General features: G+C 47.1%; 1 protein-coding gene and 1 long non-coding RNA gene across 11 annotated transcripts in view; one reads left to right on the forward strand and one right to left on the reverse strand.

Annotated features, from left to right (window-relative positions):
- Window positions 1–26,009, reverse strand: part of LOC137503787 (uncharacterized) — a 105,277-nt gene that overhangs the window by 71,630 nt on the left and 7,638 nt on the right. For 5 of the 8 annotated variants that reach the window (XR_011019331.1, XR_011019335.1, XR_011019334.1 and 2 more), the window contains exons 1-2: window positions 15,941–16,024; window positions 10,346–10,471 (exon numbers count right to left, since the gene is read on the reverse strand). This is a non-coding gene — a long non-coding RNA (uncharacterized lncRNA). The other 3 variants (XR_011019333.1, XR_011019336.1, XR_011019337.1) reach the window with 3 other exon arrangements.
- The window catches only part of ARMC2 (armadillo repeat containing 2), a 249,722-nt gene that overhangs the window by 10,380 nt on the left and 213,333 nt on the right, over window positions 1–26,009 (forward strand). For 2 of the 3 annotated variants that reach the window (XM_068231268.1, XM_068231266.1), the window contains exons 1-2: window positions 16,077–16,177; window positions 17,316–17,570. In XM_068231268.1, coding sequence (XP_068087369.1) covers window positions 17,362–17,570 — 209 coding nt within the window. In that variant the 5' untranslated portion in view covers window positions 16,077–16,177; window positions 17,316–17,361. Of the gene's footprint in view, window positions 1–16,076; window positions 16,178–17,315; window positions 17,571–26,009 lie in introns of those variants that run through there. The other variant, XM_068231267.1, reaches the window with a different exon arrangement.

The following is a 26,009-nucleotide window of genomic DNA, read 5'->3' on the forward strand; positions in this document are numbered from 1 at the left end:
TACCCTGGACAGATGGCTACATTGCCTCTCCATCACATATACCCGATTTGGGTCAAACACATTCTTTGTCTCTGGGATTCGGTGCACTCCACTTCCTTTATCTTCTCCATCCCTGGCCCACTATCACCTCTCTTTGACAAACGTGCATTCACTTCCGCTTCCCATGTGCCCTCAATCCGTGGCTCTTCTATAGCCTTCTGTCTGAGTTCTCACAATTGAGACCTGATGCTAAACCTTTAAACACAGGGAAACATTGGTTACAATATTCACAGCTGAATAATGTGAAATCTTTACCCACACTGACTCAGAAGCACAGGAGGCTCACCTCACCTCACCTCATTGATGGTACCGGTTCATCTCAAACCTGAAACAGTTATTATTCAAGATTATGTCAAGACAGCTGAGTATAAATTCTGATGGCACCCTGTGAGCCAATATAACATCATCCGAAGGGGTATTGACAAGAAATGTCTAACTGCTTCAATGCCTACTTCATTAGGAATACATGTGAACAGTGCCAATATGTCCATCGTGTAAAGTATCCAACAGTTCTCCATCGTTCCTAAACCATTGATCTTGTTAAGAAAGTCACGTGTGTCCTTAAGGCTAATTTCACACCAGGACATTGCGTTAGAGGGGGCGTTAAGGTCGCATAACGTCCCCCTAACGGAACGCCTGGTGGTGCTGGATTTGGACATCAGAGTGAGCCGCGTTGTGCAGCTCACTCTGGCGTCAGTGATGCCGTGATGCGCACTCTTGTGCGCATGCGGCATCACGTGGTCCCGCCGGCCAATCGCCGTACAGAGCGGCTGCTCCAGGAAGTAAACACTGCACGTCATAACGTGCAGTGAATATTAATTAGCCATGTGCCTGGCCGCTCTCCGCTCCTCCCCCACATTACTGAGCATGTGCAAGCAGTCTAACGCAGCTCAGCCGCGTCCAAAGTACTGCATGCAGTACGTTGTCTTGTGACGCAGTGTTACAATGTAACGCAACGTCCGCACTGTGAACAGCCCCATTGATTTTTCATTACTGTGCGGTGGGCTGCGTTACAGGCTGCTCTAACGTGCGCCTGTAACGTCCCACTGTGAAACCAGCCTTAAGGATACCACAACTGACATGTGGCATAATGAGATAGACATGGGTATGTACAGTGCCTAGCACACAAATAACTATGCTGTGTTCCTTTTTTTCTTTCTCTGCCTGAAAGAGGTAAATATCAGGTATGTAAGTGGCTGACTCAGTCCTGACTCCGACAGGAAGTGACTACAGTGTGACCCTCACTGATAAGAATTTCCCCCTTTTTTATCTCTTTCTTGCTCTCAGAAGCCATTTTCTTCTAGGAAAGTGTTTTATAGTTGGAATTTCTTTTCAGTGAGGGTCACACTGTAGTCAATTCCTGTCTGAGTCAGGACTGAGTCAGCCACTTACATACCTGATATTTACCTCTTTCAGGCAGAGAAAGAAAAAAAGGAACACAGCATAGTTATTTGTGTGGTAGGCACTGTACATACCCATGTCTATCTCATTATGCCACATGTCAGTTGTGGTAGGCAGGAAGTTTTTGTACCAATGGCTGTAACTGTTGGTCCACAAATTTAGCCATTGGATGGGTCACAGAATCTTTGCCCGAAACCATGGGACGATATTTAAATGGGTCAAGTTCCTTATGGACTTTAGGTAGTCCGTAAATAACTGGAACCTGTTGAATTTAAAAATGTATCACTCTATGGGAAGCTCACATGCTGCCAGTTGTTTTTCACGTACAGAGTTTTTCCACGGGCTCTCCCCCGTTGCCACGTCGGGTTATGCTACATATTCCCGCGGTTCGCGTAGTCCCGCGTCCTCTGCTGTCACCACTCACTTCCCGGTACATCCAATCCCCGCCACACATATGTCTGTTTAGAGTACTTGCTATAACTCAGTTGACAGTGAACTCTTTTTATCTCTTTATCATTCTGTGGTTTAAGGATTCAATTGACCAGAGCGCTTTGAATATTTGATGGCTCTCTTTTATCGCACTTGTAGTGACCTGGCGGCATGTATGTATTCACTTACATACACCGCCAGTTCATAGGGTCACAACAGGCACTGGGAGATGGCAGCAGCACAGAGGAAGGAGCGTGCCGACTGGAAAAATAAGTAGGAGTGCTAATAGTCTGCATAGGGGTCCCCGGGAAAGATACATAAAAAGGGAGACGAGTCACCAGCTCTGCCCCGCACTCCTATTGGCCAGCAAAAACCTTCCTGTTCAATCAGTAATTTTGTTGTATTTCGGCTGGCAATCGATCGACATTATGATAAGACTGCATGTTGAGGCAACAATCTTTGGCAGATTCGATTTACAGTGATCAAAGATCACTGAGTTTATTTTTTGCTAGGAAGACCTTAGCTTTGCCTCCTTCAGTTCTGTTAGGAGAGGGGCTCTTGCTTGTTGACTGCCAGTTTCTTGCTCTTTCAAATGTACTGCAACCAACCTCACTGATCTTCACCCTCTTGCTTCCTCTAAATACCATTTTAATACGTTTGCCTTAAGCCTGGCACACACTTTCAATTATGATTTGCCAATCACTGACCAATTTTATCACCGTCATGTAGTATAAAGGTTTACTATCTGCTTATAGTATTCAATATCTGTTGTAATGGTAGGTAGTAAAATTGCTCAGTGATTGGACAATAATAATTGAAAGTGTGTACCATGCTTAAAGCCTGGTACACAACTTAAATTTTTATTGGCCAATTTGACCACCTTTATGTTGTACAAGGGCTTGAATACTATGAACTGATGGTGTAGGTACATTCGACACACACAAGCAATAGAACACAGCAATACATGCATGCAGCTACATTTGAGTCGTCAGCAGGTGCTCGTCAGCCAATCAGGATGCACTGTCATACACCCTTTACCTGCCATACCACATCTAGCAGCTATTAGCATTCAGGTGGGAGGCTTCAGTTGGACGCAAATCGCAAGATTGCGTCGCTAGCAGGACCGCCCCGTGCAGGCATCCCTCCCACAGGGGTCCCTCCCTAACCGCTCACCTGTCCGCCATGTCCTAGAGCTGAAAAAAACCGTTTAAAAACACACGATTGGTTCGCACGATGGCCAGGGTGCTAGATGTGGTATGGCAGGTAAAGGGTGTATGACAGTGCATCCTGATTGGCTGACGAGCACCTGCTGACGACTCAAATGTAGCTGCATGCATGTATTGCTGTGTTCTATTGCTTGTGTGTGTCAAATTTAGCATTCAGTATGAAGGGAGTGTTGGTGGGTTTTCTGGATGTGAGAGGTCCAGAGCCTGGGTGTGAGAGGTCCAGGCCCACCTGCACTCCCCTCCAGGTATTGCGCATTGGCCTTGGGGCCCCGGCCAGTGAGAGAGGTCCGGGGCCCCTGGCCATCGTGCGAACCAATCGTGTGTTTTTAAACGTTTTTTTTCAGCTCTAGGACGTGGCGGACAGGTGAGCAGTTAGGGAGGGACCCCTGTGGGAGGGATGCCTGCACGGGGCGGTCCTGCTAGCGACGCAATCTTGCGATTTGCGTCCAACTGAAGCCTCCCACCTGAATGCTAATGGCTGCTAGATGTGGTATGGCAGGTAAAGGGTGTATGACAGTGCATCCTGATTGGCTGACGAGCACCTGCTGACGACTCAAAGGTAGCTGCATGCATGTATTGCTGTGTTCTATTGCTTGTGTGTGTCGAATTTAGCATTCAGTATGGAGGCAGTGTTGGTGGGTTTTCTGGATGTGAGAGGTCCAGAGCCTGGGTGTGAGAGGTCCAGAGCCTGGGTGTGAGAGGTCCAGGCCCACCTGCACTCCCCTCCAGGTATTGCGCATTGGCCTTGGGGCCCCGGCCAGTGAGAGAGGTCCGGGGCCCCTGGCCATCGTGCGAACCAATTGTGTGTTTTTAGGTGTAGGTACATTCTCATACTACTTGGAAATGGTCAAATTGGCCAATCATTGGTCAATCAAAATTGGATGTGTGTGTGCACCTTCAATTTTAATTGGCTAATGACTGGCCAATTTTACAACCTCCATGTAGTGAGGGCCAACAGATTTTGAATCCTATGAACAGATTGTGTAGTTAAGATCTCAAACTACACGGAAGTGGTAAAATTGGTGATTGGTCAATCAAAATTGGATGTGTGTACTAGGCTTTATTGAGTCAATACTCCACTGTCCTGTTACTTTAACTGATAACCATCCGAAACCAGCCACCCACCCCAACCTACAGCAAGGCAGACCAGGCCTCGCACTCACTGCTTCCCCACCCACCAGGTTTGTGTAACTCTCCATGATGCTAGATGCACTCTGAGCTGTATGCACATGTGACCAATAAAGCCTCAGCAGTGCCAGACCTCTTGTCTCTTCCAGTTTCCATGTTGCACTTTCATCCTTGTCCAGAGCATGCTTATCTTGGCTGATGGTGGTGGTGACCAACCACCGGGGACCTCACACAGTAGTGTTAATTCCAGCCTCTCCTGATACAACCTACAGCAAGCACTGCAGTGGTTACCAAACACTAGACATGAGATGTATACACAGTTCACTGAGTGTCTACACAAACAGGGATGGCCGGATTTCAGGCAAGGCCTCAAAGGCAATCGCCTAGGGCACCAGGAAGCAAGGGGCGGGCTGCAGGCTGGCACACTCATGCAGTCAAGCTGCCAAACACATGAACTGCAGCAGTCGGGCAAGTGTCTGGGTTCGATCCACAAAGCAGATTGATAAAACGATTGACAAAGTGGTTATTTGTAGTTGATTCAACCTTGTCCAATCCAATCTATTGGAAGGTTGAATGATCAGTAAAATTGCATCATTAATAAGCATCTTTAAATATATTAATTACTGAGACCAATAAAAGTGTGTGTATGTGGTAGGAGGATTGCTGTTTGTTAGGGGACCGTCAGGGGCGTAACTTGGTCCCACCGGGAACCCCCAGCAGAAATTCTGAGCGCCCCCCCCCCCCCCCCCCCCCGGGCCAGCACGGGGCCGTTTTGGGGTGCTGGAGGGGTCGCAGCATGAGGGGAGAGCTGTGGCCACATTCAGCGGGGAGGGGGGACGGTCACCCCCCCCCATCAGGCTCTCCCCTCTGCGCTCCCCTCCAGCATCAATATGAGTGGATATGCAGGCGGCGGGCAGCGGCAGTTACATACCTTCTGTGCGCTCCAGCGCGGAAGTTCCTCTATCTAGCCTCTGACGCGACTTCCTGTATAATGTGGCCATAGCTCTCCCCTCATGCTGCGACCCCTCCAGCCCCCCAAAACGGCCCCGAGCGGGGGCAGGGGCTGCAGGCCCTATTGTTACGCCAGTGGGGACGGCTGGTGATAGTGGCCTTGGGTGGTAAAAATCCAGCCCTGCAAACAGGAGACTAAGATAAAGGCTGCACAATGCCAAACTGAGATAGATGCCACAGAATGGCAATCTGCGACTGTAGTTGTGTTAACCACTTCTTACTAACTGGACGAATATATTTGTCCAGAAAGCACCGCTCAGAGGCAATCTGTGTTGCAGCTGTTACGCACACATAGACGCGTGCAGTCGGCTCGTTCCCCGCCGCCATTACAGGGAATTCATTTGCTGGAAGGGGAACGAGTGTTCCCCCAAAGCAAATGATCCGCTTTGAATGAACCAAGACGCCTCTAATCAGGAGGCATCTTGATTCATGACAGCAGAACATCACAAAATGTAAAAAAAAAAAAAAATATCTAGCACTTTCTAGGAAAAAAACAACACAGTACACAGTACACATTTAAAAGTCCCATGATGCATTGCAATACTCTGACAGCTGTAAGCATAACTTGGGGAGGCAGAGGCATGATGGGATTTGTAGTTTTGTCACAGCTGGAGTGCCAAGGTTAGTCATCACTGTCTTAGGGACTAAACTTTTTTTTAATGCATTTAGAATTAACTCTTAGCAAAATGAATGACCTAAAGAAAGCCTAATTGGTGGCAAAAAAACAAGATATAGATTGTTATATTGTGATAAGTAGTAATAAAGCTATTGGCGAATGAATGGAAGGAGTGCTTACAGGGGAAAATTACTTCTGTCCTAGAGGTGACAACACCTGTGGGCTGAAGTGGTTAAAATCAGCCATTTAGCCTTTGCCTGTGACACCCAGTTAATTTTCCCAGTTTAGAAAGGATGCTGTCAGCATCACTTGCTGCAAGAGGAGCAGGCTAGGTATCTGTCACCAAAGCAGCAAGAAAGGCCCTGGATGCTTTTGTGAAGTGAATACCAAAAAAAGAGATGATTTTTGGTTATTAGGGCTTTTATAATTGCAAAGTACAAGACAATCCCAGAGGTGTACCTAAAAAAACAATAAATAATGTTATGTATAGCCAATTTGCAGATATGGTAGAGATGGACATGTGGAAAAGCACCTCCATTGGTCTGCTGCTGTCTGCTCTGGTAAGCACTCTGGCAGTGGACCTGGTGTAAAGAGCCCCTTGTAACTTCTAAGTATGTACTGATGTTTAAAGGGGAAAAAAGGTACCTGGGAGAGTTAATATGTTTAGTGTCATTTTCTGCTGTGTATGTTATGAGTGTGCTGCACTGAGCAGCATTGAGCTCTCCTGGCTGTTGAGTTGGTTGTTTTACCTTTGACTGCAGAGATTACAGACTCACCTATAGCAAATTCTGTGTAAACTGATAGAAAGCATGAAAAACAAATGTTGCGCTAACAGACTGATCTGGATAATATATTACTATGAAAGATGGCAGCTTCCAATACTAGATGAATGTAACTAGGGGAGTGGAGATTAAAGAACAACTGAAATGAGAAGAATATGGAGGCTGCCATATTTATTTCCTTTTAAACAATACCAGTTGCCTGGCATTCCTAATGACCTATTTGGCTGCAGTAGAGTCTGAATAACACCAGAAAAAAGCATGCAGTTAATCTCAGATCTGACAAGAATGTCAGAAACATCTGATCTGCATATGCTTGTTCAGGATCTATGGCTAAAAGTATTAGAGGCCGAGGATCAGCAGGATAGGCAGGCAACTGGTATGGCTTAAATGGAAATAAATATGGCAGCCACCATATCCCTTTAACTGAAATGAGAGGGATATGGAAGCTGTCATATTTGTTTTCTAGAGTCTAGAACCTGAACATGCATGCAGCAGATCAGGTGTTTCTGACATTATTGTCATATCTGATAAGGGGCTCGATTCACTATCCGGTGGTAACCTAGTTTGCACGTCTAAACACTTTGGACGTGCAAACTAGGGTGATGCGACGTTTAGCGCGCATAAACTGAATACCGATCGCCGAAATTGGCACGCTGCGTGCCGTTAACATCGCAGCTTTCGCGTGGTTTTCCGCGCTAAACGCCGCATTGTCTGTGTGAACGGTGCGACGTTAACGGCACACCACGCAACAATTTCGGCGCAAGATTAGCTGCATGCTTGTCAGACACAACTGCAACCAAATAAATCAGCAGGGCTGCCAGGCAACTTGTATTGTTTAGAAGTAAATACATATGGCAGCTGACATATTCTCCCCACTGCAGTTGTCCTTTAAAAGGACAAACACACACCGAACTTAGTTCACCTAAAATCATTGTTGGCAATTATTTTAAGCACCTTTTCCATTACCTACAGTTGTCACCTGACTGGAAATTACGGTTGATCACTATTGTTATACACTGCTGCAAGGGCGTAGCAATAGTCATAGCAGCTAGAGCAGCTATATGGGGCCCTGGAGCAGAGGGGGCCCAGGTGGACTATATGCAGTGTATATCACATGAGAATGCAAATATCCCAGTTACCTCATATCCATAGGATAGAGGTAGGTGGCATTTCTCAAGAATGCCTACATTTTATGGCCCCATGAAAGTTTTGCTATGGGGCCCCATACAGGGGCAAACCCAGGATTTTCAAGGGGTAATTCCTGAAAAGTCTCCCTCAGCCACACACAATACAGTATAATAATATGGTAGGACATCATGCTGGGTACACATAATGCAATTTCCCGTCCGACTGACCGACCAACAGCGAGAGCAATCAGGAGCAGTTTGGATATAGATACTAATGAAGACAGCCGACATTGCTAATGAAGGGGGAAGTGAAACATTCATACAGCAGGGCACAGGGCTGTGCTCATACCTGACTCTGTTAAGTTCCCCAGAGCTGCTCTATGCTCTGTGCACACACTGCTGCTCCATGCTTTCTACACACACTGCTGCTCCATGCTCTCTACACACGCTGCTGCTCCATGCTCTCTACACACGCTGCTGCTCCATGCTCTGTACACATGCTGCTGCTCCATGCTCTGTACATTTGCTGCTGCTCCATGCCCTGCACACTTGCTGCTGCTACATGCTCTGTACACACGCTGCTGCTCCATGCTCTGTACACACCCTGCTGCTCCATGTTCTGTACACACGCTGCTGCTCCATGCTCTGTACACACGCTGCTGCTCCATGCTCTGTAAACAAGCTGCTGCTCCATGCTCTGTACACACGCTGCTGCTCCATGCTCTGTACACACGCTGCTGCTCCATGCTCTGTACACACGCTGCTGCTCCATGCTCTGTACACACGCTGCTGCTCCATGCTCTGTACACACGCTGCTGCTCCATTCTCTGTACACATGCTGCTGCTCCATGCTCTGCACACTTGCTGCTGCTCCATGATCTGCACACATGCTGCTGCTCCATGCTCTGTACACACACTGCTGCTCCATGCTCTGTACACACGCTGCTGCTCCATGATCTGCACACACGCTGCTACTCCATGCTCTGCATATAATCTGGTGTCTCAAATTGTGACTGTCCCCAGACACTGCACCGGTCCTGGTCTGAGGGAGGATTCTGGGCAGGTGTAATTCCCCCCCCCCCCCCTTCCCTGTGCTCCATGCTCTCTACACACGCTGCTGCTCCATGCTCTGTACACACGCTGCTGCTCCATGCTTTGTACACACGCTGCTGCTCCATGCTCTGTACACACGCTGCTGCGCCATGCTCTGTACACATGCTGCTGCTCCATGCTCTGTACACACGCTGCTGCTCCATGCTCTGCACACTTGCTGCTGCTCCATGCTCTGTACACACGCTGCTGCTCCATGCTCTGTACACACGCTGCTGCTCCATGCTCTGCAGATAATCTGACTGTCCCCAGACACTGCACCGGTCCTGGTCTGAGGGAGGATTCTGGGCAGGTGTAATCCCTCCCCCCCCCCCCTGTGTTTTCCTATGCCATAATGTATAGCTACACCACTGCACTGCTGCAGGTTCCAGGAGTGCACCTTGCTCCCACTGGTCCTCACTTTGCAATATACTTGAATACACTGCAGCTGTGTACAATTCATATCTAGAGGCTGATTTGCATAAAAATATTGGTAATGAACTATACATTTACCTGGCATCCATTCTCACTCTAACTGTCCCCAATTATTGCCTAACACCCCCTCCCCACTAAATGCCTAAAGATGGCCATACACTTATAGATTTGCAGCAAATTCCACCATCAGATAGATTTCTGGCAGATGCCTGTCAAGTCGACTGACAGGAATCTATCTGATGTGTACCACACACTAGGAAACTAGAAATCGATCTAAATGCATTATTGGACCTATAGATCCAATGCAATTCTATGGGCCACGGATCTGCTGCCAGCAGCAGATAGACCTAGATTTTCCATCCTGTCAGATAGATCATATCGATCGAAATTGGCCGTAAATCGATCGATCTGGGAATTTGATAGAATCGATTTCTGATCGATTGATTCTATAGAATCGATCGATGGCTCAAATCGACCAGTGTATGGGCCCCTTAACACTTTTACCGCTCCTACTACTTAATACTACCCTACCCCTCCTAATGCCCAACACTTACTCCTGGCTCACAAGATAGATGATCATCTCCCCCAATCAATCCCCACCTAGAAGCCGATTCGCTACTAATACTTAACTCACAACCTGGATGCCCAATTACTAATACGGGCATTGTCATTAGAAACCGGTTGACCCTGGCGTCTAAATGACCTAATCCGGATTTCACCTTAAACACCCGAACAGTTTAGATAATAAAGCTATACCTGCCTCTCTTGCTTCACTAATATGTTTATTACTGCTTATTACACTGTGTCAATACAAAACTCTTGCACTCAGCTACTGTACCTTCCACACGTTATGATCCAATACCACAGCGAACTGCACACTCAAGTTAAAAAAAAAGCATGAGGTTTACCACATGTGTAAGTTGGTGTGTTATGACTCTGCCCTGCTTTCTATATGCTGCAGTTGGCTGAGCTAACTTGCTCCGAGACCACAGCCTAAGAAGTTTTTAATAATGCCAAATAGAAAGTGTTCAGCCCTGTGGAAAAAAAAACAAAACAACAAACCTTGTATTGATTGCTGCTTGGCTCCTGTGCTGTTAATTGCTCTTTTGTCAGTCTGCTTGAACAGTTTTCAGAGCGGGTAGTATGCTGCCATACTACAATCAAGGTGGCAGATGGAAGATGGGGTCTCTGAAAAGAAACAGAAGGCTTCTAAAATGCTAATGAATTATTCCAAAACTCTTAGTCTTTGTTAATTTTAATACTTACATACTGGTTTAATGTGTAATTGGAGGTTTGGGAATGGGGATCTGATACTAGAGAGGGCCTTTGTAGAGTCTTAGGATTGACGAGCAAGAGTGCACGCTAACACATCTCCTGGGGTCAGAGCCGGGACAAGGTCCTCCAGCACCCAAGGCTGAGACACCAAAGTGCGCCCATCCCTCCCACCCTACCCGTCACACACTGATTGCTATTAGACTAAAAGTCGCCCCAGTGCCCCCAACACCTTAATCTCTAATTATCTGGCTTGCAGTCACTGCCATGTATCACCTTTTCTTATTTCTCTCTGCTTCAAACACAATAAGGGAATGATAGCTGAGTGAGTTCTGGGCCCCCCTCCTAAACTCCCGCGCCTTTGCCTCAGCCCTGCCTGGGATCTAAGCACTATATAAAAAAAACACCTAAAAAACCCTCCCCCTAGGGGAGGTTCATAAGTACTGTTGGCCATTAGAGGAGTGAGATACACTACTTACGATACCTTTAAGGGGCTGCTCCCCATCTGTATGTGCTTCGCCATCTTCTTCTGCCAGACCTGCAATAGGTTAAAGCTCTTGCAGAGGTGTCATGCGTTCACGCCCACTCTATTTACAAACCTCCCTTAGGGGGAGGTTTGTTTGATATATTTGATAGATATAGTGACGTTAAGGGTACATACTTATATTTACAGTACATCACAGAGGACATAAATGTATTGTAGTTGAAAATGGGAAGGGGGTGAAAGATGACATAATTGTCCTTCGCATCTGTAGTAATTGACTCTCTGCTTAACTTGTACATAATTCGAATGGGCAGAGGCATTGCTTGGATCTCCGGAGATTCAGTGCAATACTAGGCACCATCTAAGGGGGATGGGATTTGTAGCAATTGCAGCATGCCATTATAAAAAGTGGTTTTGGACATGATATATTGAGGGCAGTGCCAAATAATGGACAGAACATAAACGTATAATAACTTAAAATGTAAGTACAGTTTTAATCTAACCTACTTTCTTCACCCATACAATATGCCTCATATGTTACTGGACCACATCCAAGCAACCCTGCTCCTTAAAGGATACATGAGGCGGTCCCATCCGTATTGGCAGCGGACCCGGTCAGGTCAGTGCCTTCTGTGCATGCAAGAGAGGACACACTGCTCATGGTCACATTCTAGGCAGGAGCAGTACTTCTGTGCCTGCACAGAACGTTTCCAGCTACGCATGCGCACAAGCTGTCAACCGGGCTGGGTCGGTGGCTGCTACAGGGACGCCATGAGACTGGCTAACAGTGGAGCTGCGGCGAGGGACACATAGGCTTCGAGAGGCTGGAAGAAATCCCAGGTAAATAAATCTAATTTTATTGTATTTGTCTCATGTATCCTTTCAAGTGTCACACATGATACAAAAGAAACAGATGAATATTGCAATAAGAAAATAATAATTTGTAACTTTTTTTTTAAGTTTCTTTTGCTTTCATAACGTTTACAACAAAAGTCGTTAACAAAAGACAAAGAGTAGAGAACATTCCACAGCAATAGAAATGTTGAAAAGGCAAAAGTACAAGAGTCAACGGGCAGCTGAAAAATTATACTAAACATATCAACATACTACGAGGAAGCAGCATAACTATGCTCAAGGGAACCCTTGGTAGGTTGTGATAACCAAAAGGCTCCCTGCTATAAAATTAACAGGAAACCTTAATGATGATGTAGAACATAAACCATTCATCTGTGAATCCAATCATTGGGCATGATGCATTAACTAGTGGTAATATTGCCGTACAGAAACAGTGCTTGATAATATTACTGGTACTACCGCACAAGTGTACCAGGAGTTACGCTATTAATGCGACCCGCAGTACCCAAGTAATGTGAGTGCTGCTGCGGTAACATACGTTAATAAAGCATGTTACCATAACAACGCTCACAGCACTACTTGATTACAGCGGTCATGCTAATAGTGTAACTGCAGTACACTGCTGCAGGTGTTGTTTGGCAGTCCTGATATTCTTTCTGGTCAGTAGGGTCTAAAGGCGTGTACACACGCCTGATTCATTCACACAACGGGTCGTCAGACCTGCCCACGGGGCGGTCATTCTGCCGAAACTGTCACACCCGTCGTTTGAATGAATCAGGCATGTGTACGCGCCTTAAATCTATTAAGGGGCCCATGCACCTAACGATTTTCCCGCCGATATACGGCCGATTCGATCACAGTGATCGAATTGGCTGTGAAATTGCTGCGCACACTGCTGACAGAACGATCGATTTCCGTCCAAAATCGATCGTTCCCATCGATCCGTCCGTGCGGAAGATTTTTCTCGATCGCCGGCAGGTCGGGAGTGCGTCGATAGCGGCGTTCGAATGCCCGACGACTGACACAATACAGCGGGTATACATTACCTGTTCCGGCCGGCGCGAGTCCCCTGGTCCCCTCTGTCTTCTTTCCATGCTGGGTTCTGGACCGGCTGCAGCTACACAGAACTTCCTGTCCCGGCAGGAAGTTTAAACAGTAGAGCGCCCTCTACTGTTTAAACTTCCCCTGGACAGGAAGTTCAGTAGCTGCAGGAACGGTCTGGAGCCCGGAGCGGAGAAGAAGACAGCGGGGACCAGGGGACTCGGGCTGACTGGAACAGGTAATGTATGCAGGGGGGGGGGGGGGGGGGGGGGGGGGGGGGCAGCTCTACAGATTGTGATCGGTTTCAGGCTGAAATCGATTCACAATCTGTTTGCAGTAAAGGTGGCCATACGATCCCTCTCTGATCAGATTCGATCAGAGAGGGATCTATCTGTTGGTCGAATCTGATGGCAAATCGACCAGTGTATGGCCACCTTTGGTTGGATTGATGTCTTATCAGTTGTTTGAACAATAGCAAACAACTTTTTTTGGGTTGTTTCAACTTGCTTCACAACAAGCGTTGTTTGATAATTGTGCTGCATAAAAGACAGCTGTTTAGCATGTGTATGGGGCTAAAAGACTCATACACCAGAGCAACAAGTCTTTTAAATGCACAATTATCAAACAACTTTTGTTGTTGAAACAAACGAAAGAAGTTGTTTGCTATTGTTCAAACAACTGATAAGATGCAGCTCAAGTAAATCCAACAGTTCTTATCAGTTGTTTGAACAATAGCAAACAACTTTTTTGGTTTGTTTCAACAACCAAAGTTGTTTGATAATTGTGCATTTAAAAGACTTTTGTTGAGCATGTGTATGAGCCTTAATATACACACGTCGGATTTTTGCAGACGACCAGTCATTTGGACGTTTAAATGTCCGGTGGTTTGGACGTCAAATCGGGCGTGTGTTTTGGACGGTCGTTCACCTGATAAGATTGGATTTGAACAATCCACCAAGCTGGTCGTTCAAATCCAGTCTTATCAGGTGAAAGACCGACCGTACAGACGCCCGATTTGACATCCAACCGACCGGAAGTTCAAACGTCCAAACGGCCGGTCGTTTGCAAAACTCCGACGTGTGTATGCACCTTTAACCTCCTTGCCGGTTATCCCGAGCTCAGCTCGGGGTAACCTGCGCAGGAGGATATCTCAGGCCCCGCTGGGCCGATTTGCATAATTTTTTTTTTGTTACAAGCAGCTAGCATTTTGCTAGCTGCTTGTAATTGCTAGCTGCTTGTAACTTCCGATCGCCGCCGCTCGCCGCCGATCCGCCGCAATCCGCCGCGCCGAGTCGCTCCCCCCCGCCCCAGAGCCCTGCGCTGCCTGGCCAATCAGTGCCAGGCAGCGTTGAGGGGCGGATCGGGATTCCCTATGACGTACCGACGTCCATGACGTCGGTGACGTCATCCCGCCCCGTCGCCATGGCGACCGGGGAAGCCCTGCAGGAAATCCCGTTCTCAACGGGATTCCCTGCATACTCTGATCGCCGAAGGCGATCGGAGTGGGTGGGGGGATGCCGCCGCTTAGCGGCTATCATGTAGCGAGCCCTTGGCTCGCTACATGATTTAAAAAAAAAAAAATTAAAAAAATGTGCGGCGCTGCCTCCTTGCCGGATTTTTTAGACCGGCAAGGAGGTTAAATCACATACCTGAAACAAGCATGCAGCTAATCTTGTCAGATTTGTCATACACATTTTATCTGGATGCTTGTTCAGGGTCTATGGCTTAAAGTAATAGAGGCAAAGGATCAGCAGGAAAGCCAGGTAATGTGCATTGTGTAAAAAAAAAATTAAACATGTCAGCCTCCATATCCCTCTCACCTCGGGTTCCCACTAATGGTAGAATTTCAGAAAAGAATCACCCAAGCAATCAGATAAATGTGATCGGATTGGAATAAAATAAACCTTCTTGATGTCCCAAATCAACTGTGAATAAATCTAATGGGGATTGTTCGATGACAATTTGGTCAATTGAAAAAACTTTTTTTTTTTTTTTTTCTTCAATAATTGGTTGTGATGGATAGGTAGTACAGATTAGTTTGTTGATGGGGAAATAATCGAGGTATTATGACATTTTATTTCCAATCGCATTTATATAATTTCTTGAGCCAGTCTTCATTGAAAATGTGACAGTTAGTGGGCACCTGTAGATCTTAGTCCAACAAGGGGAGACCACAATTAATCTGGCTTTTATCTGCGAACCATACTACTGTTATCAGACAGCTGTGTGATCCGTAGATACTCGAATTAAGCAGCTGAGTTCCCACTATAGTAGAATATTCTTGTAATTCCCACTGTACAAGAATTAAGTAGTCACATGCCTGCAAATAAAAAGGTATCTAGAGGTAACCTCCAGAATTAGGTAACTAGAGAAAAAGTTTCCTAAGCATTAGGTAGCCCCACAGTATAAACAGCTAGAGAGGTGTCCCCATGCATAGGTAGCGAGAAGTACCCTCCAGTATTGCGTAGCCAGATGTAACACCCCATTATATACCCAGTATATGTAGACAGAGGTAGACACCATCACCCTGTATAAATATATGTGCCCCCAGTATAGGTAGCCAATACACCCATCCCCCAGTATAGGTACCCAGAATTAGGTACCCCCCTCCAAGAATAGGTAGCCAGATGTGCCTCCAGCATGTTACCCCTAATACAGGCATACCTCCCAACTTTTTGAGATGAGAAAGAGGGATACTTAAGCCACGCCCCTGCCACACACCCATCACGCATACCATAAAAATGTCATAAGAAAAATATGTTGTTTTATAATTCAAACCACACTGGTCATTTCTATCCTGGTTCATTTTCCTTCATATTAACATTTTAAAATGAGTAATATATCACTCCCCCCCCTCCTCTCCCAGTTTAGGCATGTATAGAGTATACAGTATTGAGTGTTAGATGTGGCCCCAGTATGAGCCCCCCCGTATAGGGAGCATATGTGCTCCCCTTCCCAAGTATAGCTACCCAGCCGTGCCCGCATTCTTAGGTGATCATCCGTACCACAATATTAGCTACCTCTCCAGTATAGGTAGCAGGATCGTGACCTCTCAACACTCGCGAGAGGAGCGTACTCCAGAGATTACTCACCTCTCGTCAACTGCAGCTACGGGATCACACTTCAGCATTCGGTCTCCATGGTGCCAGCTGCGTGTCACAGTCACGTGACGGGTGACGCCGCCATGGAGACCGGACGCTAGACGTGACTGGAGAGAGATCCCATAGCTGGAGTTCCGAGAGGTGAGTTATCTCGTGACTCTGCAACACTGGCGCCTGCCGCGGATGTCCATGAGGACCCCTCTCATCACCGGACAGCTGCGGAGCCGCCACTTTTTCAACTATGCACAATACTCTTGGGAAGGGGGAAGGGGGAGGGCACCTGCTGCAGCCGCCGCCTCCTGTACTGGGGATAACTAACACTGCTGGCATATCTGGCACCTATGTGGGGATGGGCACACACACCTGGGTACCTATACTGGAGATAACACTGGTGGTACACCTTGCTGCCTATACTGGGGAGGACATCTGATACCTAGACTAGGGGGGTTCTTTATACAAGCCTGTTACTTAAAAAAATGAAAAGTTGAATACTTACCTCCGGCTTCAGCAATCTTTCTAGAGTCCACCTCTGTTCCCTGGGACCCTCTTCTTCTTTATAGCCACACTCCTGTCTATGAATGAGCGAATCTACACACTGACAATCTGCGCCTACACAGTAGCATGGAGCCATGGGCATAGCAATCACCCCTGCAACCCCTGCCATCGCAGGGGGGCTCAGAGGCTTTCAGGGCCCCTCCTTCTCCCTCTCCTCAACCCCAAGTACAGAAAATTAGAAAAAAAAATCCGTTCTCTCGCAAAAAAAAAAGTGTGCAGAAGCATGTGCAATTTTTTCCTGCTTCCAGATGCTGCTTAATAGCAAAACACTCTGATGCCATTTGCTTTCTCCCGCTCACTTGACCTGCATGGGGTTCGAGGACCAAGGGGGCCCCATGCTATCATTTTTGCAGGTAGGCCCTCAAGTCTAGTTCCGCTCCTGCATGGAGCCACTGTTTTGTGGAGGAATAAGCCAAGCACGTGCGGCTCAGAGCTTCTGCTTAGGTGCTGGCTATCTTGCACATGCAAAAAGTGGCCACAATCATTTCTGAACGGGAGCGTAGCAGCGGGAAGCTATTACACAAGCTTGTGGGAAATATTTTACACTGGGGGGGTGTCAGAAGCCAGGGTCCGTTGCGTTTATTGATTGTCGCAATACCCGTGACGCACTCGATCGACCACAACAGCCCTGACATTTCCCAGCATGATCAAACAATACATTCCACCAATTTTAATGTCTGGCCACTTGTACTCTTTATAAGTTACATTTTTTTCAATTTTTCAGGAAATTTGAATGTCATTGGTAACTGGAACCGAGTAGCAAGGAGATAATGCATCCATCACGGGATAGGAAAACAGACCCCTTTTACAAGCCCCCCGCTTCTGTTCCAAAGACAAGTGCTGAAATCATAAATGAAGCCAGAAATTCTTTACGGACACTGCAAACCCAAAGGCCTTTTACACCCAGGGAAGAACAGAGGAAACTTTTTGATGCATTATCATCTAGGACATCAGACAACAGACCACCTTCTGCATTCAGGTTGACCTACTGTGAAGTTTCCTGTATATTTTCTTGTGTAAATTGTACTAGTTTTTCATTTTAATAGAAGTTGTGAAAATATTTATCCACTGTACTATACAAAAATGCAATATACTAAACATTTGCTGCATTTCATTTACTGGGGAGCTACTTCTGGCTACCTAAGCCAGAGGTGTCCCCAAGTAGTGGGCTTTACATCCTATGGGCTGGCCACTTGATTACATCAAAAGTCCAGTAGCCGCAAATATTCCAGTCAACCATACGTGAAGTCACTTTACTTTAAAGTAAAGGGCGAACATCAGGAAAATAATTTGAAACCTAAGAAATGGAATGCCTCTGGGTCCCACAGAGGCTTCTCATGTTCTCCTGGCCTCCGCTGTTGCTGTGTGCAAACTCCCTAAATGAATCCGACAAGAGCTTGTGGATTTATGATCGAGACTGTGCTCTTCTTTATTCAGTATGGAAATACTGCGCTTACCTGAGTATGGCCGCGCCTGCATAGTAAGCCGAAGCTTCTAGATCTAGATTGTAGAAAATCGAGAGGCCTCTCTCTTCTTAGGGACGTATTTTTTGCCTGATGTTCGCCTCAATCTTTGTTTAACTGACAGTGTGGAAAGGGACTAAAGAACAGTCAGATAGGTGCAACAAGAAATAAGGGACTAGTAGCACAGAGTAGCCAGGCATTGGAGAAAGAAATGTGTTGGACAGGCTGCCTGTCTCTACTGTGTATAGACTCTGCTGCCATGCTGTTTCCTTTTTTCTGGGTCAATTGGTCAAAATCAGTACTGCATTATTACACTCTACTACTCTATCTAGAACAAATAAGTGCTCCCTGTCAGGAACCGGCCCGCGGCACGCCTGCGTATACGGTTCCCGACTGCGGGTTTGACCAGACTGAGAGGGGAAGCAGCCTTAGTCAAGCTAAAACAAGGCTGGAACCCCTCAGAACACCTCTCACTGCCACCACTAGCGGTTCGCTAGACACTTCCACTCTGCTGTCGAGTCCTCAGCGCGCACTCCGCGTTTTCGTATTTGGGTCAGCTTTGCGCTTAGGCCAAATACGGGAACGCCACGCACCCACACACACACACAGTTGCAATCTTACACTGTCGTGAAGCAAAGACCCACTAACAGTCGTTCCGAACGATACTGTTAGCCACTCTGCTGTCACTACCCGCACTGGCGTTGTTCGTACGTTGGGTCAGCTGCGCGCTTAGGCCAACGTATGACAAACGCCCCCACACACAATGCAATTACAATTTCATACGGTAGTGTTGCTCAAGCGTACAATTAGGCATGAACTTATACACGGTTACACTTCAGTCTCTTCTAGGCTATGAGTGTTAGTTTAGTACAGCAGAAGTCAAGCTTATTAAATAATAATTTAATATTCCAGAAAAACATAGAACAGTGCAGAACTTAATATATACACAAAGATTACAAAAACAAAGTAAAAATAGTTACAAGATAAAAGTTACAAAGATAACACACACGGATATTTGCGTAAAAATAAACGGGGGAAAAAAGAACGTTACCAGCTTAGGTTAGAACGTTGTTTGACGGGAGGACGCCGTTTCGACCAGGAGTCGCGATCCTCCCTAGCTATTCGCTACCTCCGAGAGAAGATCCTGGTGGCTGTCCTGGGCCACCTTAAATAGTCCGAAGTGTCCCCTGGGGCATTTAATGTCCAGCCCCCAGGAACTAATGCAGTTTCCCCTATTGTGACATCACCGAACGCTTGTCATAATCCTTCTTGTGATATGCAAACTTCAAAGGGGGTTCCTGTTTTAGCTTCTTGAAGTTTGGCAGGACACAATCTCACCCATTGAACTCTGCAGACATCAAAAAGCTTCCTCCACATTATTTCCTTGGTTAAAGTGTATTTTAGCACATCCATGAAAAGATTGAATTTTGGTTACAGGTAGCAGTTTGCCTGTAATCCTGTAGACAGACGCAGACAATCACACCTGGGACAGTAGATCAAAAGTGACTGCTAGTGGCTTAATGAGCTGCTTCCTTGCCTATTGAAGGTGACTGGTCATATTCACTGAAGACCTCTTTAGATGCAAATGTAGGTCTAGTGACCCACCCACACAAATACATGAACTGTCCAGGAATCTAGCCTGCATATCTACACCTTTGACATACCACAGCAGATATAAAAATGGGAAAATGAAAATATATTACTGTATTATCCTTAACAGCATCAGCACCCCAATATATCTCCACACCTCCGCCGTTAACTTGGTGCAAGGCAGATGATCTTCCCAGATTATCCTTAACATTATCAGCACCCCAATATATCACCACACCTCCCCTCTTTAGAATGGGGCAAGGCAGATGATCTTCCCAGGTTATCCTGCCTGCGCCTACATTGTTGGTTCTGCTTGACGGGACAACCCATCAGCATTCCCATGATTGCTCCCCTTCCGGATAGCGCTGGCAGGTGATTCTAACGAATCATCCTGCCAAAGCCTACATTGACGGCCTGGCCGGGTGGGGTAACCCTTTAGCATCCTCAGGAGGGTTCCCCACCTGTCAGTTAGCTCCAAGCTACACGACTGGAAAGCTAGGTCAGGTTGCTGCAATGTGTCGTTGCCCTTGGCAACCTGACGTAACCAACCAGGGGAATGTGGGTCAGTGACGACCGTGAATTCGCGACCATAGAGACAGTACTGCAGCTGGGGGAGGGTTCCAACCGTCGCTACACGCACTTTTTCTATAGTGGCAGGAGCTATCTCTCGGTCCCTTTGGGGAATGATTCTCTGCCGGGCTGCCTCCTCCACTTCGGACAGCTCCGAGGGAATAACTTCCCAGAACCCTCTCAGCCCGCCCCTCCCAGCCGGTGACCTGCTGGCTAGCCCCCTGAGCTCTTCCAGGCTGCTGTCAAATCGAACAGCCCCAGAGAGCTCAGTGCTGCCTGTCACACATTCTAGGAAGGCTGCAGACGGAGAGGCTCCTGGGCCCTCAGGGCCAAGTTCCGAATTAGATGTGGCTGACCCAGCAGCATTTGCCACTTCGGTGGACAGTCCCTGTGCTGTAGACTCGCTAGCGCTGCGGGTTACCACGGCAGCTGAGGGAGCGCCCACATTACACATATCGTAAATCACATCGCCTTTGGTCTTGAAACCATCTGAAGGGGGAGGATCTGGCCTGGTGCCATCTGCCCCTTCAGTGGACAGTCCACCTGCTGCAGCCCAGCGAGCGCCGCTGGTTACTCCTGCAGCTGACGGAGTGTCCACATGACACACAGCATTATGTAGCACAACACATGTGACATCAGCATTATCAGCCCTACATATATTGTCATTTGGGACATCACATAAAACATCAACATTATCTGCAGCATTACACCCATTGCTACTCAGCACTTCACAAGTATCATCAACAGTTCCTGCCTCGATAGTCCGTACGTCATAAATGACCTCATCAGTTTCTGCATTCTTGGTATCGACAGGTTCCACTCCAGGCCTAGGCACTGGAGACTCACTAGGGCTGGCTCCTAGTACACAGTCCATAGCCCCTGGGGCCTCGCCAGCATTCCCCACTTGCACAGCATTATCAAACAGTACCTTGCAAGAGTCCTGAACTTCTGCTGGGGGTGCAGGCCCCACAGGGTTTGGGGTAGGCTCATAGCGGGCCACTAACCGTCCCAGGTCAGTACCCAGCAAAACGTTGGTGGGGATTTTGTCAGTTACCCCAACTTCTTTCAGTCCACTGCCGACCCCCCAATCCAGGTGGACCAAGGCGGTGGGTATGGCTGGGGTGACACCCCAATTCCTCTGACAGCAATCATTTTCCCAGGTATGTACTGCTCTGGGTTCACAAGCTGGGGATGTATGAGAGTCACTTCTGCTCCAGTGTCTCTCAGCCCAGTGGCAACTGTACCCCCAACCGTGACAAGCTGCAGATTCTCTGCATAGCCAGTGGCATTCCTGGTAGCACACAAAGCCGTTGGGACTTCACTGGGGTTTGAGGCCTCACTGGATTTTGGGGCCTCCCTCTTCCTCTCTGGGCAAGTCGTGCTGATATGACCCACCCTGTCACATACAAAGCATTTCCGAGTGTCAGGTTGCTTGAATCCAGGAGACAGCGGTGCTTGCCTCCTCTGGGTGCTGGGTGAAACAGGTTTAGCAATCTGTTCTCCTCTCCAGCTGGGCGTAGTAGTCCTCCAGGACTCAGGTGCTCTATGGGCGGTGTAGGCATCGGCCATTTCCGCAGCCTCATCCACTGTCTTTGGTTCTCGATCCAGCACAAACAGCCGGACCTCAACAGGACAGGTGTGTAGGAACTGGTCTTTTATCATCAGCTCCTGCAGGGCATCCAAGGTTTTAACTGACAGTCCTTTTAGCCACTGCTGGAAGGCAGTGCGCAGGGTGCAAGCATGATCCAGGTAGCTGTCATTAGGACCTCACTGCACTGTCCTGAAACGTTTGCAATACACCTCTGGCGTGAGGTGGTATCGCGCAATGATGGCTTTCTTAATTGCCTCAAAGTCTGTTTCTTCTTCCTGGGGGAGACTCACAAACGCCTCCAGGGCCTTGCCTCTTAGCCCTGGTGTGAGGTATCGTGCCCACTGCTCACGGGGCACCCCATACTGCCGACAAGTCCTTTCAAACCCCTGTAGGAAAGTGTCGATGTCAGAGTCCTTGTCCATAGCGGGGAACTTATCCAGGGGGATTCTGTGGACTCGCTCACCTTCGCGTTCTGCGGGTCCAGCAGACCGGTTCTGCTGCTGAAGTTTAGCCAGCTCCAGCTGGTGTTGCCGTTCAGCTCTTCCCTCCTCTGCCCGGAGTCTGTCCCTCTCGGCCTGGCGTCTTTCACTCTCGGCCTGGCGTCGCCGTTCAGCTCTTCCCTCCTCTGCCTGTCGGTGCAGTAGGATCAGCTTTAGGCGCAGTTCAGGATCAGCCAAGTTCAGTAGCTGTAGATCAGCTTCCAGAGATGACATCTCCCTGCTTGGTGGATCGTCCAGGACATCGTCTCCACTCGCATTCTGTGGCGGGAGCGATTCCTCCTCTGGCGTGTCGTGAGCTGCATCCGCTGACGTTGAAGCACGGGCTCGCTCTGCCTCATCATACTCCTCGAGCGCACGAACCAACTGCTCCTTCGTCTGGCCGCTCACCGTCTCGATGCCTCAGTGCTCACACAGGTTGAGTAGCATCTCTTTGTTTTGCCTTGCATAGCTGGATGCTTTCTGAGCCATCGTGTTGCAAAAAATAAAAAGAACAAAGGGGGGAAGGGAAAGCAAAATACCACGTGTGTATCTTTGAACAAAAAAAAAAACGTATATAGATTCTGCACTGAGTAGACTTCTGTAGGCTAGTTGCTTCTAGCAAGCTTCCAGCCTTTAGTACTCAGAATAGCAAGCTAAACTGCGTACTAATGTACCAAACGATCCTACCGCTGCCACCAATTATGTCAGGAACCGGCCCGCGGCACGCCTGCGTATACGGTTCCCGACTGCGGGTTTGACCAGACTGAGAGGGGAAGCAGCCTTAGTCAAGCTAAAACAAGGCTGGAACCCCTCAGAACACCTCTCACTGCCACCACTAGCGGTTCGCTAGACACTTCCACTCTGCTGTCGAGTCCTCAGCGCGCACTCCGCGTTTTCGTATTTGGGTCAGCTTTGCGCTTAGGCCAAATACGGGAACGCCACACACCCACACACACACACAGTTGCAATCTTACACTGTCGTGAAGCAAAGACCCACTAACAGTCGTTCCGAACGATACTGTTAGCCACTCTGCTGTCGCTACCCGCACTGGCGTTGTTCGTACGTTGGGTCAGCTGCGTGCTTAGGCCAACGTATGACAAGCGCCCCCACACACAATGCAATTACAATTTCATATGGTAGTGTTGCTCAAGCGTACAATTAGGCATGAACTTATACACGGTTACACTTCAGTCTCTTCTAGGCTATGAGTGTTAGTTTAGTACAGCAGAAGTCAAGCTTATTAAATAATAATTTAATATTCCAGAAAAACATAGAACAGTGCAGAACTTAATATATACACAAAGATTACAAAAAACAAAGTAAAAATAGTTACAAGATAAAAGTTACAAAGATAACACACACGGATATTTGCGTAAAAATAAACGGGGGAAAAAAGAACGTTACCAGCTTAGGTTAGAACGTTGTTTGACGGGAGGACGCCGTTTCGACCAGGAGTCGCGATCCTCCCTAGCTATTCGCTACCTCCGAGAGAAGATCCTGGTGGCTGTCCTGGGCCACCTTAAATAGTCAGAAGTGTCCCCTGGGGCATTTAATGTCCAGCCCCCAGGAACTAATGCAGTTTCCCCTATTGTGACATCACCGAACGCTTGTCATAATCCTTCTTGTGATATGCAAACTTCAAAGGGGGTTCCTGTTTTAGCTTCTTGAAGTTTGGCAGGACACAATCTCACCCATTGAACTCTGCAGACATCAAAAAGCTTCCTCCACATTATTTCCTTGGTTAAAGTGTATTTTAGCACATCCATGAAAAGATTGAATTTTGGTTACAGGTAGCAGTTTGCCTGTAATCCTGTAGACAGACGCAGACAATCACACCTGGGACAGTAGATCAAAAGTGACTGCTAGTGGCTTAGTGAGCTGCTTCCTTGCCTATTGAAGGTGACTGGTCATATTCACTGAAGACCTCTTTAGATGCAAATGTAGGTCTAGTGACCCACCCACACAAATACATGAACAGTCCAGGAATCTAGCCTGCATATCTACACCTTTGACATACCACAGCAGATATAAAAATGGGAAAATGAAAATATATTACTGTATTATCCTTAACAGCATCAGCACCCCAATATATCTCCACACCTCCGCCGTTAACTTGGTGCAAGGCAGATGATCTTCCCAGATTATCCTTAACATTATCAGCACCCCAATATATCACCACACTCCCCAAAACCACCCCTTAAAAATACCAAGGTCCCAAAGGTATTCCACCCTCCCAAGTAGATCACTTCAGTGCAGCACTCTAAGGGCTTAATCACACCTAGGGCGTTTTCGCCTTTTTTTAGCGCCGGCGATTTTCAAAATCGCCCTTAAAGCATTTGTGCAATGATTCCCTATGAGAGTGTTCACATCTGAGCAGTTTGATTCCGATCTGCTCACCAAAGCGCTGCCTGTAACAATTTTGGGGCCTCAATGGAAGGTATAGGGAAATCACAAAGTGCTTCAAAAACACTTTATATAGCGATTTCCCCAGCGCTTTCATGAATAAATACATTGTATTTATTCATTTCCGGGTGAAAGCGTTCACTTCTTGACTGATGTCAGGAAGTGAAAAAACTGAATTGCTCCGCAAAAGCGCATAGAGAAGCGTTTTATAAAAAATTGCGGCGTGCAGGTGCGCTAAAAAATATTGTGCTAAAAATCGGAAACCGCTGGCGCCAGCGATTTCGATTTTAGATGTGAACAAAGCCTAACAGTCAGTTATTTTGACTGTTCAAGCCACATTTCCCAACACTAGAAGAGCGATAGAGTGGCAGGCCACTACCGGCACCTGCCACAACTACCATTGCCACATCCCACATGCCCTGCAAAGCTATTTTCCTGTAGTGTTCCACTCTGTATGAGACAGTGGGATGATTAAAGAGTGGCTTATAGCCATGCCTCACCTCCAATTACGCATGAAGGAGTGGATCAGCTGTGAGTGCTGCATGCTGCCCCCCAAAAGCCACTGCAGAAGCCACTGACTTTGCTGTTTGCTTCCACAACCTAGGGACCAGGCCAGAAAACTCTGCATGCTATTATGGCTGCATCTTTAGCAGTGAATTTGTAAGTATTTGGGGTTTGTTTTGGTGCAGGGATTTTTGAGGGTAAAGTAAGAGCGACCATGAGATGGCACCAAGGGGGAAAAAAAAAAAGATAATTTTACCATGGTTTTCTGTTTTTATCACTTTATTTTTCAGCAGTTTTCTTAACATTTGCGTTTCCTTGACTTTAGGGCAACATCCCTCCATTTTTGCTTTCGCACTGGTAAATTTAAAATAGACTCTTCCTAAACACTATATCTAGGTACTTAGTGTTGTAATATCAAGTACTAAATAAACAAGACGACAGTTAATATTTTCATTTTTGCCAACAGATTGTCTTTTGTCTTATGCTGGCCACATATTATTTTGTATAGTGCGCCAACATATTCCATAGTGCTGTACAATGTGCAGAACATACAGCATACGGGGAGCAGTTCACATGCATACATGAGCAGTTCAACATACTGTACAATCAAGACAACCAGTGGCACAAGTACTGATCTATTCAATTCATGTGCAGTTTGAATAACATCACCAATAAGTGCTCCCTAAAACCACCCCTTAGAAATACCAAGGTCCGAAAGGACCCTGTTGCCCCTGCATTAATACGTTACCTGCCCGCTGATGTGTCCATTCTTGTCCTTTTCCGTGTTCGTGCCATTCAGTAGATAGTCATTTGATAA

The sequence above is a fragment of the Hyperolius riggenbachi genome, chromosome 4 (assembly GCF_040937935.1).
Source record: "Hyperolius riggenbachi isolate aHypRig1 chromosome 4, aHypRig1.pri, whole genome shotgun sequence".
NCBI lineage: Eukaryota > Metazoa > Chordata > Amphibia > Anura > Hyperoliidae > Hyperolius > Hyperolius riggenbachi.